At 44.4% G+C, this 24,561-nt stretch overlaps 1 protein-coding gene across 1 annotated transcript in view; it reads left to right on the top strand.

The window, feature by feature from the left end:
• The window catches only part of MAP2K6 (mitogen-activated protein kinase kinase 6), a 460,161-nt gene that overhangs the window by 241,116 nt on the left and 194,484 nt on the right, over nucleotides 1-24,561 (top strand). The window contains exon 4 of the mRNA XM_069199837.1: nucleotides 7,691-7,804. Within this exon, the coding sequence (XP_069055938.1) occupies nucleotides 7,691-7,804 (114 nt within the window). The remainder of the gene's footprint in view (nucleotides 1-7,690; nucleotides 7,805-24,561) is intronic.

The following is a 24,561-nucleotide window of genomic DNA, read 5'->3' as shown; positions in this document are numbered from 1 at the left end:
GAACAGGATCTTCCGTCCTGTTCGTAAGTTGCTTTTCATTGCAGCGAGAAGCCGCAGCAGCGACAACATCTACAGACCTACCCGGGCAAGTATTAAATATCGTCCGATGTTTTTCTATGTAACAGACGTTTATAACGCGTCTGTTACCGTCGCGTGGCAATGCTGTGTTCACGGATCACTGCTTGCGAGCGCAATGTAAAAAATGCTCGCTGTTTTCAGCAACACGATTGCACTCTGAACATTCGGATGCGCCACGCAATTAAATAAGGACATTCTTACCAGGAAAGGAGCGGCATGCTACCAGTTACGTTTTTTTTTTCCTTTTCTCTGTTTCCTGTTCTCCCGGCTCACTTCCTGTTCTACATAAAAGAGAAGATTGTTAGTCTTTTCTTCATTGCAGTTGTAGTTTTTTTTTCTTTTCCTTTTTAAGCACTTTAAAAAAAAACGAAGAAAGTTTATTTCATTAAGCACAGTAATTTATATATATAAAAATAAATAAGGAAAAGAGAATATGCAGTTCGAGCCTCCTGCAAAATGTCTACAACTTAAAGGGGACCCACCTATACCATGGACTAGATGGAAGGAAGAATTTTTAACGTATTTGAAAGCTATTGATGAAGATGGAATGTCACAGGAAAGAAAGAAGAATATTTTGTTACATTGTTTGGGCTCTGAAGGGCAACTTATTTTTAGGACATTACCGCAGGCAGCCATTCAAGATGAAGAAATTGATGTCTTTAAAGATGCCCTGAGTAAACTGGAAAATAGATTTGAACCAACTACAAGTGTAGCGTTGAACAGATTTAAATTTTATACTAGAGTTCAACAGGTAAATGAAACATTTGATGACATTTTGACTGGATTATGTAGTCTGTCCATACACTGCAATTTTGGACCTATTACCGACGAGATGATCAGAGATCAAATAATTGTACAAGTGAGGAGCAGAAGAATTCAGGAACAATTGTAGGTGATGGGTGATCAAAAATTGCAGGATGTGATAAATACCGCAAAGGCTCTAGAACAGTCAGAAAAATGGATGAAGACAGTAGAAGACACTGAGAAGAATAAAATATCGGATTTGGAAGTTGTTGGAGCAGTTGGGGGTAGTGGAATCAGCAACAGTTACCTCCAGAAATACTACATGGCATAATAAAGACGAGAAAAATAGGAAAATTGATAGAATGTCATGTTACCGATGCAGGGTTTAAGTCATCTTGCAAATTCTCCACAGTGTCCTGCAGTTGGAAGAGAATGCAAAAAATGTGTGAGATTAGGGCATTTTGCAAGAGTTTGTAAGGATGTAAATAGGAGTGATGGCGGTGATAAAGGGAAGGTCTTGTGTGTATGAGGAGAGAAAGAAAGGGGTTGTCTTGTCTATTAAGAATGACTCACTCAACAAAAGTGGGAGAGAAGTGAAGCAGCCTAGATGTACTGTCATTATTTAGGGCCAAGAACTAGAACTAATGGCCGACTCTGGGTCTCCTTGGACGATTATCACTTATGATTATTTTGTTCAGAAATGTAATCTCATTTGGAACGTATCCGATCTGGCATGCTCTGATATTGTTGCAGAGGGTTTTGATGTTATGTTAAAAAAAGGAGTTAATGTTTTGGGGTGGAGAGAACAAGCAGAGCTAGGAATAATTTTAAATCCCAGATCTTGTGAACCCGTGATGTTGATTGGAGAGAGTGAAAGGAGTAATTGGATTATATCTAAGTTTCTGCAGGTGCTTTCTGAAGCCTTGGGTAAGTTAAGGAATTACAGTCATAAGATAAGACTGAAAGGGAATACTAGACCAGTTGTATAAAAGTTAAGGAACGTTCCTATTGGAGTGCGTGAGGAGTTGAAAAATATTTTGATGGAGATGGTTAAAGAAGGAGTTATTGAAGAAGTGGAATCTTCTGAATGGGTTTCACCCATAGTTTTAGCTTGGAAGCCAGATAATTCTTTGAGGCTTTGTGTGGATTTAAGGGCATTGAATGCAAATATTATAATCAACTGTCACCCTTTACTTAATATAAATGAAATTGTTAGCATGCTGTATGGGGCAAAAATATTCTCTACGTTAGATTTGAGATTGGCATATCACCGAATTGAACTCACTGAAGATTCCTGACACCTCACTGCGTTCATCACTCCACAGGGACTATTTCAGTTCATACGTATGCCTTTTGGGTTGGCATCAACAGCATCCGTGTTCCGAAGGGCAATGTTTAATTTATTCAAAGATATGGACAAATTTGTAAAGTGCTTTCAAGATGATGTATTGGTCTTTTCTAAAGATGAAGAGGAACACAAAGATCATTTGGTTAAAGTATGTGAAGTGTTCAATATGAGTGGGTTAACTTTGAAATTCAAGAAATGTCACTTCTTTGCTAAAACAGTTGATTATTTGGGACATACTATTTCTGGGGATGGAGTGATGCCCAAACGTTCACTTGTCAAAGCCATTATCGATGCACCTACACCTGATAATCGAGAGAAGTTATTGTCCTTTGTAGGATTGTGTGAATACTATAGCAAGTTTATTGAAAATGTTGCAACTAAGATGGAACCTTTGAGAGAATTGACCCAGAAGAATGTGGAGTAAGTGTGGTCTGAAAGGCAGGAGAGTACATTTGAAACTATAAAAAAATTAATTGCTTGTGCGCCTACTCTCAAACCTTTTAGCGTTAAAGCACAGTGTATAGTGACAGTTGATGCTAGTATATATGGCGTTGGGGGTGTACTATCTCAAAGATGTGGTAAGGATGTATGGAATGTTAGGTTCGCTTCTTGTACCTTAAATGATGGAGAAAGAAGGTATGCTGTTATTGAGAAGGAACTAGTGGCTTGTGATTGGGCAATTGAGCACTTCCGTAATTATATTTGGGGCTCACGGTTTATTCTTCAGACAGATCATAAACCCTTGGTGGGCATTCTATCACCAGGTGGTGGTTGGAATGCAACAGCCTGTATTGCAAGACTAGTCTCAAGATTCCAGGAATATTCTTTTCAAGTAGAATATGTGCCAAGGAAAAGTAATTCTGTGGCTGATTGTCTGTCACAACTTCCTCAAAAAGATTTAGATAGTTTGGATGTATGTACTTCAGGTGATTTGGATATTGTATCTGTTGTGTCTGAAATTATTTCTGAAGAATTCAGGGCTATTGAGGAAAGAGAATGGCTTGAAAAGGATCAGCAAGATTTGACTCTACAGGAAGTCAAGAGTTGTGTGAGGTCTGGTTGGCCAAGAAAAGAGAGTATGCTAGAAGAGGTTGCACCTTTCTTTAAGGTAAAAGATGAATTGGAAATTGAAAATGATCTGGTATTTAAAGGGGGGAAATGTGTTCCACCTAAAGGCATGCAAGCAGTCATATTGAATTTGGCTCATGAAGGACATCCTGGTATGTCATCTATGAAAAGGTTGATATGTACTTCCTTTTGGTGGCCTGGAATGGATATAAGATGGCGGAGTAGACTGTCAGGGAGTGTTGTGTGTGTGAGTGCTGAAAAGATGTTGAGGACGGTGCCAGCGCCTTTACATCCTGTTCAATGGCCTGAAGCTCCATGGCAAAAATTGGGGTTTGATATTTCTGGTCCGTTCCAATTCTTGCCTTATGAAGCTCGGTTTGCTCTAGTTTTAGTGGACTATCATTCCAAGTGGCCAGAAGTGAAACTGGTACCTCAAGTCACGTCGGCCGTTGTCATTGAGTTTTTTAAAGAGGTATTTGCTAAAGAAGGGTATCCAGAGTTTCTTGTGTCGGACAACGGAGTCCAATTGGTGTCGAGGGAGATGCAAAGGGTCCTCAAATATTGCAACATTAAACATACAACCACTTAATTATATGAACCACAAGAGAATGGTCAAGTTGAGAGGTTCAGTCGAGTTCTTAAGGTATGCATTTGTTGGGCACGGGGTTTTGGAGGATCTTGGAAGGAGAAGGTGAGAGAAAAACTATGGTATTACAGTATCACTCCCCACAGCACCACCGGTGTCAGCCCATTTAAGCTGTTGAGGGGTAGAGATCCTGTATCCAAACTTTCTCCCTTGTGGTTTAAAAAGAAGCATAGTAAAGGGTCTGATGGAGTTAATCTGGAAGAATGTGAAGGTAAAACAGGAGAAGAGTAAGGAAGCGTATGACAGGAAGTGGAGAGTGAAAGAGCCAACGTTTGTTGTAGGAGATTGGGGCAGAGTGAGGAAGCCAGATTTCATAAAGAAAGGTATGCCAAGATTTGATAAACCTGTGAAGGTGGTGAAAGTGTTTAAAAAGAAAGTAGTGACACAAGATGGCAGAGTTTGGACTGCGAGTAATCTGGCTAAGTGTAATCCTGGACATGGTGATGCATTGTGTGGAAAGTTTGATGTTTCTAGAACAGTAATGCATAAGAGACTAGTGGAACCTGTTTGTGAGGACGTGAGTGAGCAGGGTGCCAAAAATAGGGTTGAGGTAAGCAAGATAACTGAATATGTTGATTGTAGGGAAAGTAATGAGAATAGTATGGAAGAATGTGTGAAGGAGGATTCCATAGCCTCGAGGGTGAAGTTTGAGGGGCGTCGAAGACAAGTGTCTTCTCGGTTAGTGGACTTTGTGTAGAAATTTGAAATTTAGGATATTTTCTTTTTTTTTTTAAGGGGCGAGATGTGTTGTGTTTGGGTAATTTAATTTTAATGTCCTCTTTAAGGAACCTTTATGGGGGAATTTAGAATGCCGGGGAAAAAAGAACGAGATAAAAAGCACAGGGAAGTGGACATTCGATGGACGCTAAGACGGGCGTGAGACGTGTCAATTTCTTTTGGAAATAAAGCTGTTTACCTTTACAGAGCCCCGCATGAAGATTCTTACACCTGTCTTACAGAAGGCAGTCCCTTTTACTGCACCTCTTTCCCAAAAATCCCGGGAGGCAGACCTCACTGTTCGGATTTTCCCCAAGGCCCCGTTGAAAATATGTTATGTGACATTCTTTTTTTCCTACTTGCTTATAAAACAATTTTTGGTAAATTCAGTCCTTTAGGATTTTGTTTAATGAAAAGGGTTTCTTTTAAGCAGGAGATAAGGGGTAGAGGTTGGGCAGCAATAATGCCAAGCACACATTCCGATTGAACTTTTTCATTTCTCATATTAAATTACTGAAGACTCTGAGGTAACGGGACGAACAAGAGGGATACTGGTGTGCATAGACATTTTGAAAAAGGAGGGCGTGTTGCACATCACTGTTAGTGACTTCCCAGGAGTGTTTTGCTCAGTTCCGTGGTGTTATGTGCTTCTTTTTTATTTGGGGATGTTCAGCTCTTGAAGCATAATCTACAATTTATGCTACTGTTCTAATTACAGTATCTGAAAAATGAATGGCTCCCCCTCTAGGGTTACCTCTGACGTTAAGTGTCCCATTCTAGATGCCACCTCTGGAAGTACTACGATCATACACAGTGTTTGAATACTTCTTTTCTTTCACATTCAGAGCACAATCTATGTTGAGATTTAAACTAAATGACCATTTAGGAAGAAAATGTAGTTTATTGTAAAAGGCTGCTTGAAATAACACTCACCATGTGCTGCAGACCTTGGTGAATGTAGCCATCTTAATCACAAGTTTAGCTACTGCCCAAACATACACCATAAGCTATCTTTTGAAAATAACTGAGAATACAAAAAGTTGATAGGTGGAGGGTATGAATTAATCTGATACGCTGAGAATAACTGTGGGTAACCTTCCAGACCAACGTTTTGCCCTCTATGCTACTCAAGACAAGACATTCCCTTCTTCAAATCAGGCTTAGTCCCGCCCCAGTAGGAACAGTTGAGCCCAAACTGTGAGGCCAAATATGAAAACAAACAACCTCTTATTTGTCTTTTCCCACTCTTTTATGCCTGACATTAACAGACCTTATTAAATCTACCTTGGTCCTGCTTCAATAGAAATAGTTCAGCTGCCTGGGGTTGATTATCTTCCTGACTCTAGAGGAGTAGACTTGGCAGTTCAGGTCACTAGGTGGGTCGTTGTTCAGGTCAGATGTCTCTCTATGCTAAATCAGCAGTCTCTTCCAAATTTCAGGCAGATACTAGGACCTGGGCCTGGAGTGCTAGTTCCATGATACTTTTGGAGGAGCATGAGGGTACCGACCAATGGATAGAAACAAGGAACATTGAGAAGTTACCACCATGAAAGGGCAGACCCAAATAATTTGCCAAAGTTGTGAAATCAGTCTTTGCCAGTGCTTTGTATTCTGGTACAGAAAAAATCTGTAACTACATAAATATGTTTTTTCACATCCCTTGCAGATGTACAGGGGGAACATTACATGAATGATGCGGCATCCAAAGGGCAACATGTAGGTGAACCTACATTTTGTGCTGCATTTGCTGTGCCCTCTTGGAGGTCACTAACCACTCAGCTAAGGACCCCAGTCACCTTCCTGATGTCTAGATAATGCTACTGTGTACTGATTAGTCAGGAATATATACTCATACACCTTTTGCTGACAGCCCCATTATTATACAGAGATAGGGAAATATGTCAAGCATCAATGACTATATACTTTACACAGAAACAGTCAGTAGGCTTTTACATGTGAAAAGGCATTTTCCCCTCATTAGAATCACATCCACCACTAACTGCCACTCATCCATAACATGGTGATGGGCAGTAGCAACAGATATAACTATGACTAAGGGTGCATTTTTGGATGCTGCCCGAGGCCAAAACAACTTTTGTGCTCTGCTAGTGAAATAACACAGAGGATGGGGCACCTATTGTGGGTCCTTTGATGCCTAGTCCACTGGGACAAAGCACATCATCAGTCAGAAAGTGAAATAAACGGCAAGACGGCATGTTGATCACACAATGTAAGGACCTTTAACTTACCTCCAGTCGAAATAAAGATACTTGTCAAGTCAGAAAATAAGCAATAATCCTGTGCAGGATCATTACAGCTCAAAAAAACAAAAAGATGTGTCACTGTCCAAACCAAAATTACTCCTTGCATTGGGCACAATCTGCCTGAGATAGCACAAGTTAAAATGCTTCCATTAAAGGCATGCTTCAAGGTAATACACTGCAACTTCTACAGATACACTGCAGAAGTGGTAACCCTCCAAATGTCAGAGTGCTGCCCCTAATTAAAGACGATCGACACCTTGCAGATCACCACACGTCATTTGGGAATCAGGTCTGTGGTCTCGGGATTGGACAATCTTTCTACATCAAGCAGTGTAAATTTGGAGAATAATGGACAGTGTCACTAGCATCAGGGTTATGACTTACCATGTTGGGCAACACCTCTAAAATCAGAACATAAGATAATCCATAATTGAAGTTTTGGGAGCAACATATTGAGTGGTGGGAGAGAAACTTATGACACTCCTTTTCCCTCGTCACATTGCGACACCATTTGGGCTGATTCAAAATTAGGGTATACCCCTTAATATTATATAGTCCACTACCCCCTTAAAATGATTCCCGATAGGGTTTTGCTATCTCCAGCTCCCTTTGCACCTAGACTTAATGACTCTTGGACCTCATACTCCTATGTTCACATATTTCTGACTTGGATGGATGGATTTTGGGTGTCCTGTTTCATTTCCCTCAGCTTGTAATTCAGTGCAAGGTCAAATAAATATCTTAAGTTAAAGGTTCAATAATTGGTTGGTGCAATGTTGTATTGGTGGCATAACCTTCACTCTTCTTTCTATTTCTCTACCACAGAACTTTGAAGTGAAGGCAGATGACCTCGAACCCATTGAGGAACTTGGCCGTGGAGCCTATGGTGTAGTGGAGAAGATGCGACATGTTCCAAGTGGCCAGATAATGGCAGTAAAGGTACATCACATAGTTTAGATAATGGCAGTAAAGGTACATCACATAGTTTGTTACTTTGAACGGAAACAAATTATCTTGCCTGTTCAACTTAATATTAATTAGCCTAGATTGATGTTAAGATGGGTATCTTTTGGGGGAATTGATGATTTATACCTATGAGTTGTGATGGTGAGTCAGAGGTCATGTCATATTATGTGCAGGAGTACGTTCCCACTCCTTTAATTTGAAGCACATACGGGTTAAGTGGTCACAGAGTTCAGATTACATCCCTCGAGGTGTAACCAGTAGTTTTACAGCGTGAATGTTTTCTGGAATCACATTCCATGCATTATTCTGCTATCTAGTGGTTAGGTCCGGAATTCACCAATATACTAGTTCTGGAATTCTCCAATATACTAGTAGTTTTATTTATTGTTGTTGTTGGGTGTCGATGGTCCTTCCATTTGTTGTGCTATCCAGCCTGCTCTTGACCCCATACATCCTCCCCAGATGTTCCCACTCGTGGTTGTCATCTTTTTTTCTGCCATTGGGACTGGAAACATACCTGAAGGCTCTCTTATCTGTGAAAATAAAAAGTTGGGACAAAGGTTGTCGAAGAAAATCAGAAGAAGACCACCAAAAAGAAGTACTAGGGAGGATTACCACCGACATTCAGAGGCCATATATGAGAATGCCCAGATAGACGGCCTCCTGTTCCGAGTGATGAAGAAGACACCTTTCCATTTCTGCACAAAGTACCACCACAAGTTTACACAGAAGGACCAACAACAGGTGTGTATCCTCTGTCTTCCACTCGACCATAGTAGTGACAACAGCAAAGCCTGTGCGATGTTCAAGCCGAAAACGTTGAGGGCAAGGGACAAGCAGAGGCAGGTACACTATGCCATTTTTGGCCAAAAGCAAACTTCATTGCTTAAAGACCTACGTTTGTCAAGCAGCGATGAAGATAACATCGCCAAAGGGAATGAAGGCGAAGGATCGGGCGTCAATATGAGAATCTTCGAGTTGAAACCACACAAGCACAAGAAAAAAAGAGGCCAGGTAACTCAGTAAAAATCATATAGGAAGAGAGACTTGAACACCAGACTCTAAATACAGAAAGCTGCCTCAACATTGAAAAAGTTGCCGAGCGAAGACAAGCAAAGACAGAAAAAGACCCTCAACAGTGACACCGCAGTCGGGCGAACCACTGAAAAGGGAAAACCAACAACTTTGAAACACGATCAGAGTCGAGGGTTTTGATGTCTCAAGAAGAAAGTACTCAGGAGGTGTCGAGAAAATCAGCAATCAACACATTGTCGAAAGAGACCTCGATGTCGAAGAGGAAATAGACAACGACTACTGACCCCAGAGAGCATTGTGGAGAAATTGAGAGAAAGAAAAGGTGTTGCGAGGCCGAGGGGGCAGCATCAATACAGAAGTAGAGGAATTTCGATGAATCCCTTTGGGAATCCCAAATTTCTTGAAAGACATCAACACCAAATGAGCAAGTTGAGAAGGAGGTTGAAAAATTATCCCCTCCCATGACACCAAAGCCACAAGAAGAGGACGAACAGTCATTTTTCTTCGAATAAAATGACCCAGAGTTCACAGATTTCTTTTTAGTAGTCTGAAAGTTCTGAGTACTCCGAAATGCAGTGAAAAGATGTGGAAATCGATTCCCCTGAAGAGGGGATTGACACTAATTTGTCAAGGCCTTCACCTCTGTATGGTATTGCAATGTATGGCCAGATCATCAATAAAGCAGTTGGAAAATATGGAGTGGAACTGGAGAAGGAGAAAACAGAATCCTGCCACCTCCTAGATACGTTGATGCCATCACAAAAAAGGAACCAGTTCCTTCCAATGCTGCCCAGTATCCTGGATCCAAGATAGAGAGGCATTCAACGAGCCTCCAAAGGGCAAAGATGTGACACCGAGGACAAAGAAACTGTAAAAACTCCCACACAAATCAGTCAGCTCAAATACAAAGGGCCTGAATATGACCTTGGTGGATGGGATACTTTGGGGTCGTTTCAACCTCGGCGGTCTTTTCACAAGACCACTGAGGGACCGCCGTGCTGAAGTCCGCCAGTGCTGGCGGTTTTCCGCTCGGCAAATTATGACTGCTGGCAGCCCTCCGTCCTTTTCCGGATGGAGAGCCGCCAGCAGCCATACTGGCGGTCGGCGGGGACGTGGAGGTTGCTCCACCTCCACCGCCCCGTCAACAGAACACCGCCCACTGAATCACGTTAAGTGATTCGGCGTGGCGGTGTTCTGTTGACGGGGTGCTGGCGGTGGAGCAGCCCCCATGGATCCTGTCCCCTCCTGGAGGATCAACGGACCAGGTAAGTTGATCGTCCGTTAGGGGAGGGAGGTGGGGGGGTATTGTGTGTTGTGTGCGTGCATGGGGATGTGCGTGCGAGTATGAAGAGGGGGTGTGTGAGTGTGTGTATGCATGCGGGGTGTAGTGTGTTTGGAAATGTGTGCGTGTCTGCCTGTATGTATGTCTGTATGGATGTGTGCGTGTATGTCTGAATGTGTGTGTGTATGACTGTGTGTGTGTGTCTGTTGGCATGTTTGTTCGTGTGTGTGCGGGTATCTGTGTTGGTGGTGTCTGCATGCGTGTCGGGTGTGTGTCTGTGCAGTGATGTCAGGGGTGGGGAGGGGGTCCTGCCACCTTTGGGGGGTGGCAGGGGAGTGGGGGGTGTCGGGGTGGGGGTGGGGGAGACCCCTATCGGTGCCAGGGAAGGGATTCCCTGGCACTGATAGTGCTTACTGCCATGGATTTCATGGCGGTGCCCAACCCCATGAAATTCACGGCAGTCAGCCGGGTCATGATACCGCCAGCGGTCTTGTGACGGCCGCTGGGCTGGAGACCCAAGTCTCCAGCCGGGCGGTCATCTCCGCCATGGCGGTCGGTTCGGAGAAGTGGTGTAATTCCAAGTTTTTTTACCGCCAGCCTGTTGGCTGTAAGACCGCCACTTCTCCACCAACCGCCAGGGTTGTAATGAGGGCCTTTGTCACAAACATGACGGATGCCCCACCTGCTGTTTTACAAGTTCAATTGAATATGATACCTATCGTAATCAGATCAAAAGTCTTTTCCAAGTGCCCAGAAAGATGGAAAACAAAGCAGTTATTTCTGTCATTTTCAGACAACAACATGGGTAAAGCAGTGACAAAGGGTACAATCTCTAAATGGTTTTCATAAACGATTAAATTGTGTCACTCGAGAGCAGGAATACAGTTATACTCCAAACCAAAAGCGCACTCAACACGTATAGTAAGCTGGCTCTCTAGATGGTGCGCTAAAAAGAAGTACACCATGCAAACATTCCTGTGGATCCCCAATTGGTTTGCAGAGGCAAAAGTAAATAGGACTAAAGCTCTATTTTGTGGTATTGTGGGTGAGCAGTTAGGTTTATCAGAGGGTAGTGCTAAGCATTTGTTGTGCACACACAGGCAATAAATGGACACACATGCAAAGAATAAATCTGAGACCAAATTAGAAAAATAACACTTCTTTTTATATATGTTTCAAACCCTAGAACTTCGTAATCAGGTAAGCACTTTTTCAAGCGTAAATACTTTTCAGTTTTAAAAATCAACACAGTGCAATTCTCAGAGTTCTTCAATGTTAACCTATGAAGGAAAACAATGTTCAGCAAACACAGGGTTAACAACGACTTGTGAGGCCTATCTCAGGAAGTAAAGGTAAGTACTGGGCACTGATCAGAACCACACCAACAGGTCACTCTGAGCAGCACTGTAGGCCAGGTGCAGGGGTGCAATGAGGTGTTGGGTGGCCCATGGTTTCCCATGGAAGTTTGGTCCTCTTGAAGACAAGCTGCAGGCTCTGGCTACGAAGCCAGTCAGGAACAACAAACAGATAGGTTGAGACTTGGGGTGCTTGGGGACGTAGGTGGACTTTTGATCCTTTTCTCCAGGACTGATTGATGCAGAGGTGTCCTTTGGTGTCTGGCTACTTCATCCGGGAGCACTCGTGGTGAGGGGGTCCTGCACGTTGAGGCGGTAGGCATAGTTGGTGAGTCAGGGGGTTGGAGGGCATGATGGACTCGAGCTCAGGGGAGCTGGGGGACGTTGTTGGAATCAGTGACCCACCTCAGTTGGGGACAGGGTGACTGGTGCTTTGGTTGCTGGAGGTGTTGGGTTTTCTCCCATCACAAGAGTGCGGGAGAGGGGACCTGCATGCAGTGGCTGCAGGCAAATTGGGGGAGTCCAAGGTGGGTGAGACCACACTGGATTCGGACTGTAGGCAGCTGGGGAACCTTGCAGGCACTGTTGTGGTCGTGGGTGCAGAGGTCACTTTGGGTGTCAGGTCTTTTCTGTTCCAGAGGCTGCAGAGTCCTTTCTTGAGATTTTTTTTGCAAAGAAGAACAGCTGCTCACAGAAGTCTTGGGTCTTTATGGAAGTCAGGCAGTCCTCCTGGGTTTCTTGGAGGCTTGGCTGCAGGGCGAGTCGTCTTTTTGGGCAGAGTCCGTCGAGGTCAGCAGGCCGGTGGGGCTGGTTTCCGGTAAGCTGTTTCTTCTTTTCCTCTTCAGGAGATGCAACTCTTGTTTGTCCTTTGCTTCTAAGGTCATCAGGATCTGCCTTCTAGGGTTCAGGAGTGCCACCTCAATACTCAATTTAGTGTGTTACAAGGAGTGTCAGATGGTAGCCAATGGGCTGCCCACCTTTAGGGTGACTACACCCTTTCTATTAACACTTCCTGTGCTGCCTCCAAAAGTGGGGTCAGGACGGTGGGGGGGGGGGGTTGGGGTCAGTCATCTCATCACCTAGAGAGACCTGGGTCGCATTACAAAGGGGGCTAGGCCTTTGAAGCTTCCCGCCCTGGAACCCTCATCCTGCCTGGGTGAGGTGATAACACCCTTGCCCAGTGCATGCTTTTGTCTCTGGCCCTCGAGAGCACTAGCTTCACTCTGGGGGTGCCAGAAACGCATCTATGGTGGCTGAACTCATCAGGGACAGTCAGTAAACCTACTAGTAGCTGGTAGGTTTTCAGGGGGCACCTCTAAGGTGCTCTCTTGGTACAGCTATTAATACATTTCTGTAGTGATATTTGTATTTTGACCACTGACTTTGTGTCGCACTACTTTGCACTTGGCTTAGCTGCCCACTGTCAAATTAGTGGTCACCAGTTACAGACCCCATTTTGTTCTCAGCTTAGCCTTAGCTTCACTGCTTCACTGCCACGTTAGAGGTTCGAGTAGTTTTCCGTACAAACATGTTATACAAGGTGTTTTCTATTTCTGCGTGTTCCCTTTCTCACCGAAGAGCTACGACATATTATCACTGAAGAGCTAAGACGTAAAATGGAGGATTTAGTCAGTCAGCACGATAAGGATGTACTAGACTGATGTTTATGGTACAGCAGGGAATGGTTTGGCTTTGGGAGGGATGCCTTGGGATTTTGGCCAATTTCCAACGTGTTTCTTTCAAAGCTTACGTAAACTAGCCAGCATTTTTTAATACTCCTTAATAGGAGGGGTTTTCCAGAAAGCTTCTTTGGTTTTTTAAGATATAAAAGAGACTCTGATCGACAGTAGCAGATTCAGAGACCTCAATCAGGATTCAGATGTCGGATGCCTGATATAGATTTCCCGTGAGGGCAGAGATCTCTCTTTCTCGCAGTCGAACGGGGTCATCGGCTTGCTGGCAGGAGAAAGAGGAAGCACCTGACAGGCCCTACGGTGATTCATTTTTATTAATTATTTGGTTTACATTGTGAATGAATATACATACATATATCAATATCAGTGTTTGTATTCTTGCATGTATATATGTGCTGTTTATAGATTGAAGATTCTTTATATATGGTCTTACTTCATTGTTGCACATTTTAAAAGTACACTTTTTGCTACTCAAGCCTTCCTTCACGAGCCGTGCAAAAAGCTATAATAAATGTCTTCTTGAGATTAGGAAGTGCATTCCAGAGAATCTTTTTTACTCCTTTCAGTGTGGATATTTTGGCTCAGTCAAAAGTAAAGCAAAGCAATTTCTCACTGGCATCAGTGAGGCTTTATTATTCTGAGATATTTGATACCAAGCATCCATATATTCAGTGAAGCCATCATGTAGCTGAGGAACTCGTAGTGACCAGTGTCCAGCACATGCATTTAAAATGGCTTCCCTGGTCACTTACTATATCTGAGAATCAACAAAGACATTGCAGGGTCATATCTGCTAGTGCAGATTTTCTCTCACATATAATATAATGCACCCTGCCTTAGGGTTGTATGCCGAGGGTGACTTACATATATTTCATACAGTGCTTAGGGGACATGGCACACATACTGTGTGCCATGTTGTGTTTTCCCTTTTCCTGGCACCAAGATATGAAGCCTGAAGTGGCAGCTGGTCATGTGCTTGGTGAGGGTCTCTTATGGTGGAAGAATGTTTGCTTCAGCCCTTAGGGATCCTCTTTAGTACCCAGGCCCCTAGGTACTAGGGATACCATTTGCTAGGGACTTCCAGTGGTGCCATGTTGTGTTTTCACTTTTCCTGGCACCAAGACATGCAGACTGAAGTGGCAGCTGGTCATGTGCTTGGTGAGGGGTCTCTTATGGTGAAATAATGCGTGCTTCAGCCCTTAGGGATCCTCTTTAGTACCCAGACTCCTAGGTACTAGGGATACCATTTGCTAGGGTCTTCCAGTGGTTGCTAAAGATTTTGCCAATTGGGAAAAACAACTGTGCAGTTATAGGGGAAAGAGATCTGGGATGGGGTCAAGGTTAGCAGGGACCCAGTGCCCTTTCAAGTCGAAGTTACACCAGAAACCAGGCCAAAGGTGGTGGTGGTGTGTGGTGTGTGTGTGGGGGGGGGGGGGTTCACAATGTCAAGAAACACTTTAATACATGACCCCCTCCCAAACGAAAGAGGATGAAAATAACCCTTCCCAGGAGAGTCTTCATCTTGTAAGTGGAAGAACCTGGAAAGGTTATCTGCATTGGCATGGTCAGTCCCAGGTCTGATTTCCACTGTAAAGTCTATTCTCTGTAGGGAGATGGACCACCTTAACACAGGGATGTGGAATTCCTATCGCCCGACGCCCGGGACATCTTGTTTGGGGTCAAGGGCAACAAGTTTTTATGTTTACTTTGTCCTTGGGACAAGTAGGCCCAACCATCTGCAGCACAAACCCTTTGGCTGCCTGTTTATAGAGAGTGGAACTCTCTGCAGTTGAGGTAATGTGTTTCCAAAAGATAATGCTGTTCGAACTTGTATTTATGGTTCATTATTTGAAAGCCTTCATTATTAGGGTGAGTGCTGTAAATAAATGTTTTAAGGTCACACTTCACTACTGACGTTGGTTCCAGTACAACAAAAAAAACGTGTATACACATGTTTGAAAAGTTTAGGCTATGAGGCTAAGTATAATGCTCCCAGAATGCTCTCTGATTAGATGCAAATGAAGTGTCATTTAGTAAAATGTGTTGATGCATGCTAATATTTCCCAAAAATATTTCTAATGGAAAATCAGTGTAACCATTTTCAAAATGAATATGGGAAGCATGAAAATAAACAAACACTGACAAAGCCAACTGGTCTGACATATTTTTATAAGTCTTTTAGTTTCATCAATGCGTGTCTTGTTTTGACATGGCTTTTGTAACACTTTATTGTTGTGGGAGCTACCAGGCCCTCAGCATTGTAACAAACACTGGCAAAAAAAAAACCAAACATTTTTGAACTCTAAAAGCACACGTTGCCACCAGTGGCATAACAAAGGCCCCGCAGCCGCCCTCCAGGGGGCCCCTTCAGCACAGCACCTGCCCTGAGTGAGTCTGGAGAGGGGGCTTCTCCATGTTCTTTGCAAAGGGGCACCCTCCAGTTTCGTTACGTCACTGATTGCCGCTGTAGTTCCTGACACTGAACAAAACTACTTTGTGTGCCAATATGCTCCTTGTGGAAGAGCAGAATGCGATCACTCACAGTAAAGCCAGCGGAAAGAGAGAGAAATAGAAGTTTAATAAAAACAAAATGTCTTTGTTAACACCAGACCTAATTAGGGACCAAGACCCACATGTAGGTAGCTTTTTGCATGTTGCAAACAGCGACTTTCGCTGTTTGCGACGTGCAAAAAGCACATTGCGATGCACAAACCCAGTTTTGCGATTCAGTAACTTGGTTACCGAATCGCAAAACGGGTTTGCGACTCGCAATTAGGAAGGGGTGTTCCCTTCCTAATTGCGACTCGCAGTGCAATGTAGGATTGTTTTGTGACCGTGAACGCGGGCGCAAACCAATCGCAGTTTGCACCCATTTCAAATGGGTGCTAACACTTTCGCAAAAGGGAAGGGGTCCCCATGGGACCCCTTCTCCATTGTGAATGTCACTGTAAACATTTTTTCAGAGCAGGCAGTGGTCCTGTGGACCACTGCCTGCTCTGAAAAAATTAAACGAAAACGTTTCATTTTTCGTTTTTGTAATGCATCTCGTTTTCCTTTAAGGAAGCAGTCACAGACATGGTGGTCTGCTGTCTCCAGCAGGCCACCAACCCTGTGAGGGCCGCTATTCGCAAGGGGGTTGCAAATTGCGACCCACCTCATGATTATTCACTAGGTGGGCATTTGCGAAGCCCTTGCGAATCACAGATAGTGTCAGGGACACCATCCTACATTCGGATTTGCGACTCACAAATTGCGAGTCGCTCTGACTCGCAATTTACGGGTCGCAAATCTGAACCTACCTACATGTGGCCCCAAATTCTTAAAGAAAGTCACAAAAGTGCACCCATGGTATATGTCGTACCCCTATAAAATATTTGTGAACTGTATTTTAGCATGGGTAAATACGCATGTGTAGATTTGCTCATGTGAAAATCTATTGAGCATTTGCAAGTTCATTTTCCCTCAGGCCACTTTCTTCCCAACCCTGGAAGAAGTTCTAATTCTGCCATTGTCAGGAGTAAATGTCCAACCTATCTTATTATGGGAAAATATTAGAGAGAAGCTGGTGAAAATCTTTAAAACATGCAGGTTAGTAGGTTTGCAGACTCAAAGGCATTCCAGCCCTGGAACTATTGCTTACTGCTTCCTCCAGCCCCAGCATGCAGATCTGCAGAAAGGTGGCAAAATAAAGAAATTGCTACAGTAGGGATTGAAACTGCAAGTATTCAAGCCCTACTATGGTAGTAGCCCTGGCATAATCAGAGAGGCTATTATCAGAGCTCTTACATAATGAGATTGCTGCCATAATTTATCGCCACACTACATGGCACCAAAGGGACAAGTAGATCTTTTTACAGGACAAGTAGATTTGAGAAGCAACCTGTCCCCTGGACAAGTAGATATTTTAATAAATTCCACACCCCTGTAACAGTTCGTGGTTTTCAACTTTCATTTACATTTGCAATCTGAGAGGCCTGTTGTCGGTTTGAACTAGGAAGTGAAAACCAAACAAGTATGATCTCAGCTTCTTTAACGACCAAACCACAGCAAAGGCTTCCGTCTTAATGGCACTTAAAAGCTGCTCTCTGGAGAGTAACCTCCTGGTATTAAAAACAACAGGATGGTCATGGCCTTCATCATTGATTTGGGACAGGGCTGCTTCTGTCCCATGTAGAGAGGCAACTGCACTATGAACTGCTTGTAATTTTGAGCTTTAAGAACTGGTGCTGAGCAAATTGCTTCTTTTAGGATGTCATAGGTCTTTTGACAGCTTACTGTTGCGGTTACTTTCTTTGGCATTTTCTTGGAGGTGAGTTCTGGGAGAGGGGCCACAATAGTGCCATATCCTTACACAAGCCCCCTGTAATACCCAGTCAAGCTAAGGAATGCCCCGACTTGAGACTGGGTTGGCACCTTTTTTGATCACAGACCCCTACAGTCCACACAAAACCTAATTTCTTTCTTTCGACCCTGGGAATGAGGCTTGTGAACTAAAACCACCTGGCTGGCCCAGGTTCTGTCAGAGTGCTCAATAACTCCCAATTCCAGCATCTTGCTGACCTCCGCTTTGATGCTCTCCTTAACATGATGAGACTTCCTATAGATTTTGTTTTTGACAGGCAAGCTGTCCCCAGTGTCCACATCATGTGTACACCAGGTAGTCTGACCAGGGGTCAAGGAGAAGAGCTCAGCGTACTGACGCAAGACTTGCTTGCAGTCAGTCTGTTGTTGGTCAGAGACGGGGGCCTGAAAAGACCACTCCTTCTACTGAACCATCTCTGATTGTTGGAGAGAGATTATCAGTTAGAGGTTCACTTTCAGCTCCCTGTCCCTTATCAGTGACCCTGAGTATGGTCACCTCAGCTCTTTTGTGAAAGGGGTCTAGGAGGTTTACATGGATAACCCTTTTGGGGTTTCTACAAGAGCCAAGGTCCACCAGGTAGGTGACTTTTCCTTTTTTCTCTGGGATAGGGGAGGATCCACTCCACTTGTCTTGGAGGGCTCCAGCAGCCATGAGCTGCAAAAACCAATATCGTCTGCCGTGGTTAAACCTCCACCAGTGCAGCCTTCTGGTCATACCAGAGCTTCTGGAGCTCTTGGCTGGTCTCACAGTTTTTGGAACCTTTTCCATATACTCAGACATTCTGAAAGGAAGGCCACACACATAGTCCACAATGTCTTGCTTAGGCTGTCTGAGAGGTCTATCCTTTCTGAGAGTCACTTTCTCCCCCATCATGAACCCATCCATCCCTCTCCTCCACATATCTAGTGAGGGGTATGTCTTAGAAACCCAAAGGTGGGCGATGTCCCTCTTTGCCACCATCAGTCCCAGTCCACACAACATGAGCTTTCGTCGAGGCAGGTCGATATAATTGGATTTACCCACTAGGGTATATTTGGGCTCTGGGGGGATCTGCGCCAACAACACTCCCTCCATCTCTCCTATCCCCTCGTTCCAGTACTCCTTGATCCTGGGGCACTCCCATAGTGTATGAAAGAAGGATCCGATATTGCCTCAGCAACTAATACAGTTTGGATGCTGCGCTCTCCCCATCACATGTAATTGTTTTCTATCATAGTATACCCTTTGTGTAATTTTGAATTGAATCAGTCTAAGTCTTGATCGGATAGCCACCTCTCTAGGGAACATCAGCGCCGCCTCCCAGTCTATATTTTATAGAACCCCTAGCTCCGCTTCCTACTGACTACGCAGGTTTATAAGTGTATTCGGCATATTATTATTAATAGTCTGATATGTTAGGGATGTTGCTTTAGCTTCTAGGCCGTCCATCAATAATCTGCCTTTTAGAGGGACATAATCAGGTATTCCCCCTCCCGGGAGACCCTTCGCTCTCCAAGCATGTGTAATGATAAGACTGTGTCGTGCTCATCGCATACTCGTCTGGAGAGATGCAAAGGACATAATATCCCCCCATCCATCACGTCCCCCACCTTTGAGATACCAATACAGTCCCAGCACTCAAAGCCTTTCAATTTCCTAATTTCTACCAGCCAGCCCCCTCCCAAAGAGGGGTCTCTGTGGTGGGATGGCGGTGCCAACCTGTCAGCTTAGTAGCTCTGATTCAAGCCTTTAAGGCCACCAGGGTGGTCGGCAAAAGATGCCAGGTCCTCCCTCCACCATATGAGTAATGCTTACATGATTTCTCTTCCCACTGCAGTCTCTCTAGGCGGAAGGTAGGATGATCTCCCAGTACGAATTGCCAGTCATTGACATTCACCAAGTGCGCCGCCCAATAGTAAGCCTCTAGATCTGGAAAAGACAGTCCCCCCACATAATGATTGCGTTGTAGCGTCTTAAGAGCTATTCTCGGATATTTCCTCTCCCACAAAAAGAGCCACATATCTCGTTCTATGACCCTGAACAAGCCCGGGGGGGACCTGTTGGTATGTGTTCTGCAAAACATAGAGGAACTTTGGTAAAGGGATCATCTTAATCCTGGCAACCTGCCCCATCAGCGTGAGAGACAGAGTTCTCCATCTTTCCAAACCAGCCCTGCATTCTCGCATTACCCTCCCCAGGTTATTAGCGTGACAGCTTTCGGCCGTATGTGTCATTTAAATGCCAAGGTATCTAAAACCGCCTGTGGTGCTTTGCAGGCATACTGGTAGTGGGGGAGTGGTACATCTCCCCGGGGAGCATATAGTATTGTTTTGTCCCGGTTAATGCGATATCCTGAGTGCCTCCCGTATTCCTCAAGCAGATAGGAAAGTATTGGTAGGGATATCTCTGGGTGCTATATATAGGAGGATGTCATCCGCATACAGAGAAATACGCTCCTCCACATCTCCCTCCTCCCTGAGTCTGAAACTATGCAGTCCCAGATAATTACGGATCTTACATGCTAAGGATTCCAAGGTGAGGGCAAACAAAAGAGGGGTCCAGGGGCATCCCTGCCCCGTGCCCAGCGCAACAGGAATGTCGGAAAAGAGGACTTTGTTTACTCTTACTGCCGCCATTGGGTTACAGTAGAGCAGTCACACCCATTCCCTATATCTCGGGCCAAATCCAAATCGTTCTAGTGTAGCTTCCAGGAAAGGCCAATGCACCCCATCAAATGCTTTCTCAGCATCCAGGGCTAAAAATAAATGGGGGTCTAGATGGCCCATTATAGTAGTCAGCTAAAAATGCGCTCGTCGCAGATTGTCTTGTGGAACGTCCCAGCATGAAGCCAGTCTGGTCCATGTGAACTAGCGGGGAGATAACACCATGTAGAATAGTTGCCAGTACTGTGGCCAGGACTTTCACCTCCACATTCAGAAGAGCTATCGGTCTATAGGATGTACACATCCACTTGGGTCCACTTGGGTCTCTCCTCTTTATGTATAACTGCTATCTCAGCCCTTCTTAAGTCAGGGGGGAGAGCTTCTTGTACTTGGACCTCTAAAAACATACTTAAGAGATGAGGAGCCAGGATAACCCGTTAGGTCCCGGGACTTTGTCCGGTCGGAGCCTTGTCAAGGCAGCTGTGACCTCCTCTAAAGTGATATCTCCCTCCAGCTCTTCCTGCCCATCCGCTTCCACGGTGGGAATGGCTATACTGCCTAGATACTCATCTTTGAGCACTCTTGATCCTTTTCTAAACATCATATGTACTTTTTTGTTGTTCTTTTCCTTGTACAGTTGCTCTATGTAGGAGTATGCCGACAGCACATAATACAGGGACTTGTTGGCGTCCTAAAACACATCCAATAGCAGCATCCCCTACATTTTTTAAACATTAAAGCCCAGTCTATTATAGAAACTCTGGAAAGGAAAGGTGATACAATAATCTCACTGATAGTTTCTCTTGGATATAGAATCTCTTACTGTGAGACACTATCACACGACCCATTTTTTTTTTTTATTGATGACGGACCTTCTTTATAAACTTGTATCATATACATATCTATATATATTCTTTTTCTCTTCTGTGACTAATAAACCTCATAATTCGATAATTAGACAAGCCTCCAAAGCCATATTTCCGCCCGACCCTCCACACACATTCCTACAGGAGACTCATCCCATATGCAAAGACCAGTGGAAATTCAAGCCTGGGGCATTCCCGATGAGTTACCACTCCTCAGTAACCAATAAACAATGGGGAGTGGCAACATATGTGAGGTACAACCTCCCTCTGATGGTGTCAACAGTACACACAGACAAATATGGTATATTTCTTATTCTGGTAGGGCCTCTAGTAGATCATCTTCTGGCAGTTGCCACTCTATATGCCCCTAAAAATGTCCAGGACACCTTTTTGATTAGCTTTCTGGAGCCTTGCTTGCTTGCTCAGGCGAAAATCATCCTGACTGGGGCGCTCAACTTGGCTTGGAACACACACAAAGACAGAGAGGGGAGACATGACTCACATGAAGGTGCGTTCTCAAAAAGTATGAAAAAGACCCTAGTAGAGCTGGGCTTGCGGGGATACCTGTTGAGAGCTCAATTCAACATGCTTGTCCTTTACATATTATTCCAAGGTCCACTGCATCCTCTCACACTTTAATTATATACTGGTGAGCAACTCCCTGATGGGATCGTCCCAACCTGTGGAGATTGGTCCTGTATTGGGTTTGGACCATACACTAATCATGGTGCGGCTCAAACTGGGAGCGAGGAGATGTCCAGGGAATTGGAGGCTTCATCTTTCCTTACTCCGGGAGGTGGGCATTAGAGACAAGATTGGATAGCATATAACTGAGTACATTGAACATAACGAAGGTGGCGTACTCGCGATCAAGAGGTCTGGGATGCATGTAAAACAGCCATATGGGAGAGCTCTATAGCCATTTCAGCTGAACACACAATGGGGGTTATTCTAACTTTGGAGGAGGTGTTAATCCGTCCCAAAAGTGACGGAAAAGTGACGGATTTACCACCAGCCGTATTACGAGTCCATTATATCCTATGGAACTCGTAATACGGCTGGTGGTATATCCGTCACTTTACCGTCACTTTTGGGACGGATTAACACTCCTCCAAAGTTAGAATAACCCCCAATGTTTTGCAAACTCGAAGAACACTCCTTAAAACAAGAGATCAAAGAGCTGGAAGACGAGCAGCAGTGTCAGCCCTCCCGTCATATCACACACGCCTTTCTGCTAGCTAGCTTATTATTACAAGTCTAGGCCTCCAGTTGATTTGCAACTCATCTTTCCATGATCTCAGAGAGAAAACATAGTTTGGATGTCAGCAGCTTTGTGTTAGCATTTGGTTTCTCTATAAGGGAACAACAGGCCTACCTTAATCCATCCAGGAGAGATACCTGGTTTAAGCTGGAGTTGATGATTTGTAACCGAAAGGGAACATATGTTTCAGCAATTCTTGGTTAGAGAGTGCAGGATGATTTCTAGAGAGAAATGTGATGTTGGAGTTTTTAGGGGGGGCCTTCTCCAAAGGTTTTGTAGTTCTAGGAATGGAGGTAATTAAAGTGGCTGAATGAATGTTCTTGGACATTTTTTTTCTCTGCAGGTTTAAGAGGTGTGTGCTTGGCTCTGGTTTTTCTGATCCTCAAGGTTTTGACAAGTGTGGACGTACTTGTTTGTATATAGATTCTTTGATAAGAGGAGATTATAAGATCTGGAAGTTCTCTAGTGCAATTAGTTTTGTTTTCAGGAGGGAAGGTCAATGCTAACATGGTACATATTCTTTCTGATTGAGACTTCTAGCTGCTGATTCCTAATTTCTGAATATTCCCTGGGTGCTGGGCTAGACCAGAAAACTTATCAGGTAGCATCTTTGGATACCTGCTGACTAACTCTGGCATGCCTTTGGGCCCCAAGCAGCCAAAAGGCCTTCCATTTGGAAAATCACCGGCAGGTTCCCCCTCCGTGCCAGTTGGACCCTCAGAGCCAGTCTTGCCTCCTGTTCTCCTTCCAACCCTGCTTCTGACAACAAGGCCTATGCCAGTCCGAGGACTTTGATGCTGATGCTGACTCCTTCGATTTCTTGATAGTTCTCTGCTACACTAAATCGATGCTGGTCCGACCTAGACCAAAGTCACACCTGATGCCATGTGAGGCGTCACTTCCTCCACCTGAATTACTAATTTCATAAGAGAGACAACACACATTGCATTCCCTTTTACAGACTCTGACGAAGACTGTTCTTTCTGGTACAGACTCTGACAAAGACTATGACCTGGGTGATGAGGTCTCACACCCCACCCATGCTGATAATTGGTACAGTGATATACAAGAAGCTAGAGATATCTTCTAGGAAATTGGTCTACTATCACCCCCTGGACTGGCCACAGAGAAGTTTGCTTCCCATGCCATAGTGATAGGTACCGTGGCTGAAGTGCTTGTCCCCAAGCTCCCTAGCTTGGAGTTTAAGCCCAGCATTTTGACAGGAGTCCTCCAGCTGGGGAAAACACCTGATCCCATTCTCCCATTTAACAAGACTCTGAAGGATACATTATTGGCTTGGGACAAACCTTGTTCTGGTCACTGGGTCTTTTGACAAACTGCCAGGCACCATTGCTCTCGTCCAGGCATCCCTGCTTTTCTCTCACAACACCTTTGCCCCAAAATGTAGTGGTGGAAATCTTCCACAAGCAGGGATAAACCCAAGACTTTCTCTGCTACTCTTCGACAGGAAATCTGAGCTTTTAAATGTTTTGGAAACAGATGTTTTCCTCTGCCAGTCTGGTACTTCACTCAGTTAATTCCAGCTGCTTGTGGAGATGCTATTCTCACGCTCTTTGGTACTCTGCGGGACACATCTTCCCTGGTGTCCTGAAGATCTTCAACCTGTTTCTACTCTGATGATTTTATATGGTTGTGATGCGGTCAAGTTCATGTTTCTTTGTAGTTTGGACACCAGAAACTCCATTAAGCCAGCCATCAACACCAATGTTACCATTCATCACCATGCATGGCTAAGATTGTCTGGGTTCATGGGCGAAGTCCAGTACTTCCAGTGCTTCTCAGGCAATATCTAGTTTACCTGGTTAGGGATACGACTCATTCTCCTCCAGAGTGTTTTAAAGAGTGCAGGCCTATTGCACTTTCTCTGGTCTTGTCTGCCCGACCTTGCCAACTATAACAATTCCACTGCTCTTTTATTGGCTTTGACCGAGGTTCCCTATACAGTCAGGCTGTGGTGCCCACCGCTCCCGCAACCAAGGTCAATGAGCTGCTCATCTAGCATGCCCCCCTGCAGGCCAACATGCAAAACCTTTTTAATGTGCACTTACTGGAGTGCAGCTCCCCGATGGCATACAGAATCCATCAATTTGCTTTCCAGATTGGTGAGCCATAACATCAAATAGGTGGGTTAAAAATATTTGTTCACAAGGTGTATGCCTAACCCTTCCTTTCTCCCTGCTGCATCCCAGCCATCCTTGCAGTAATTGATGG

Source organism: Pleurodeles waltl, chromosome 7 (genome assembly GCF_031143425.1).
Source record: "Pleurodeles waltl isolate 20211129_DDA chromosome 7, aPleWal1.hap1.20221129, whole genome shotgun sequence".
NCBI classification, from domain to species: Eukaryota; Metazoa; Chordata; class Amphibia; order Caudata; family Salamandridae; genus Pleurodeles; species Pleurodeles waltl.
This window is presented reverse-complemented; position numbering and strand designations above follow the sequence as displayed.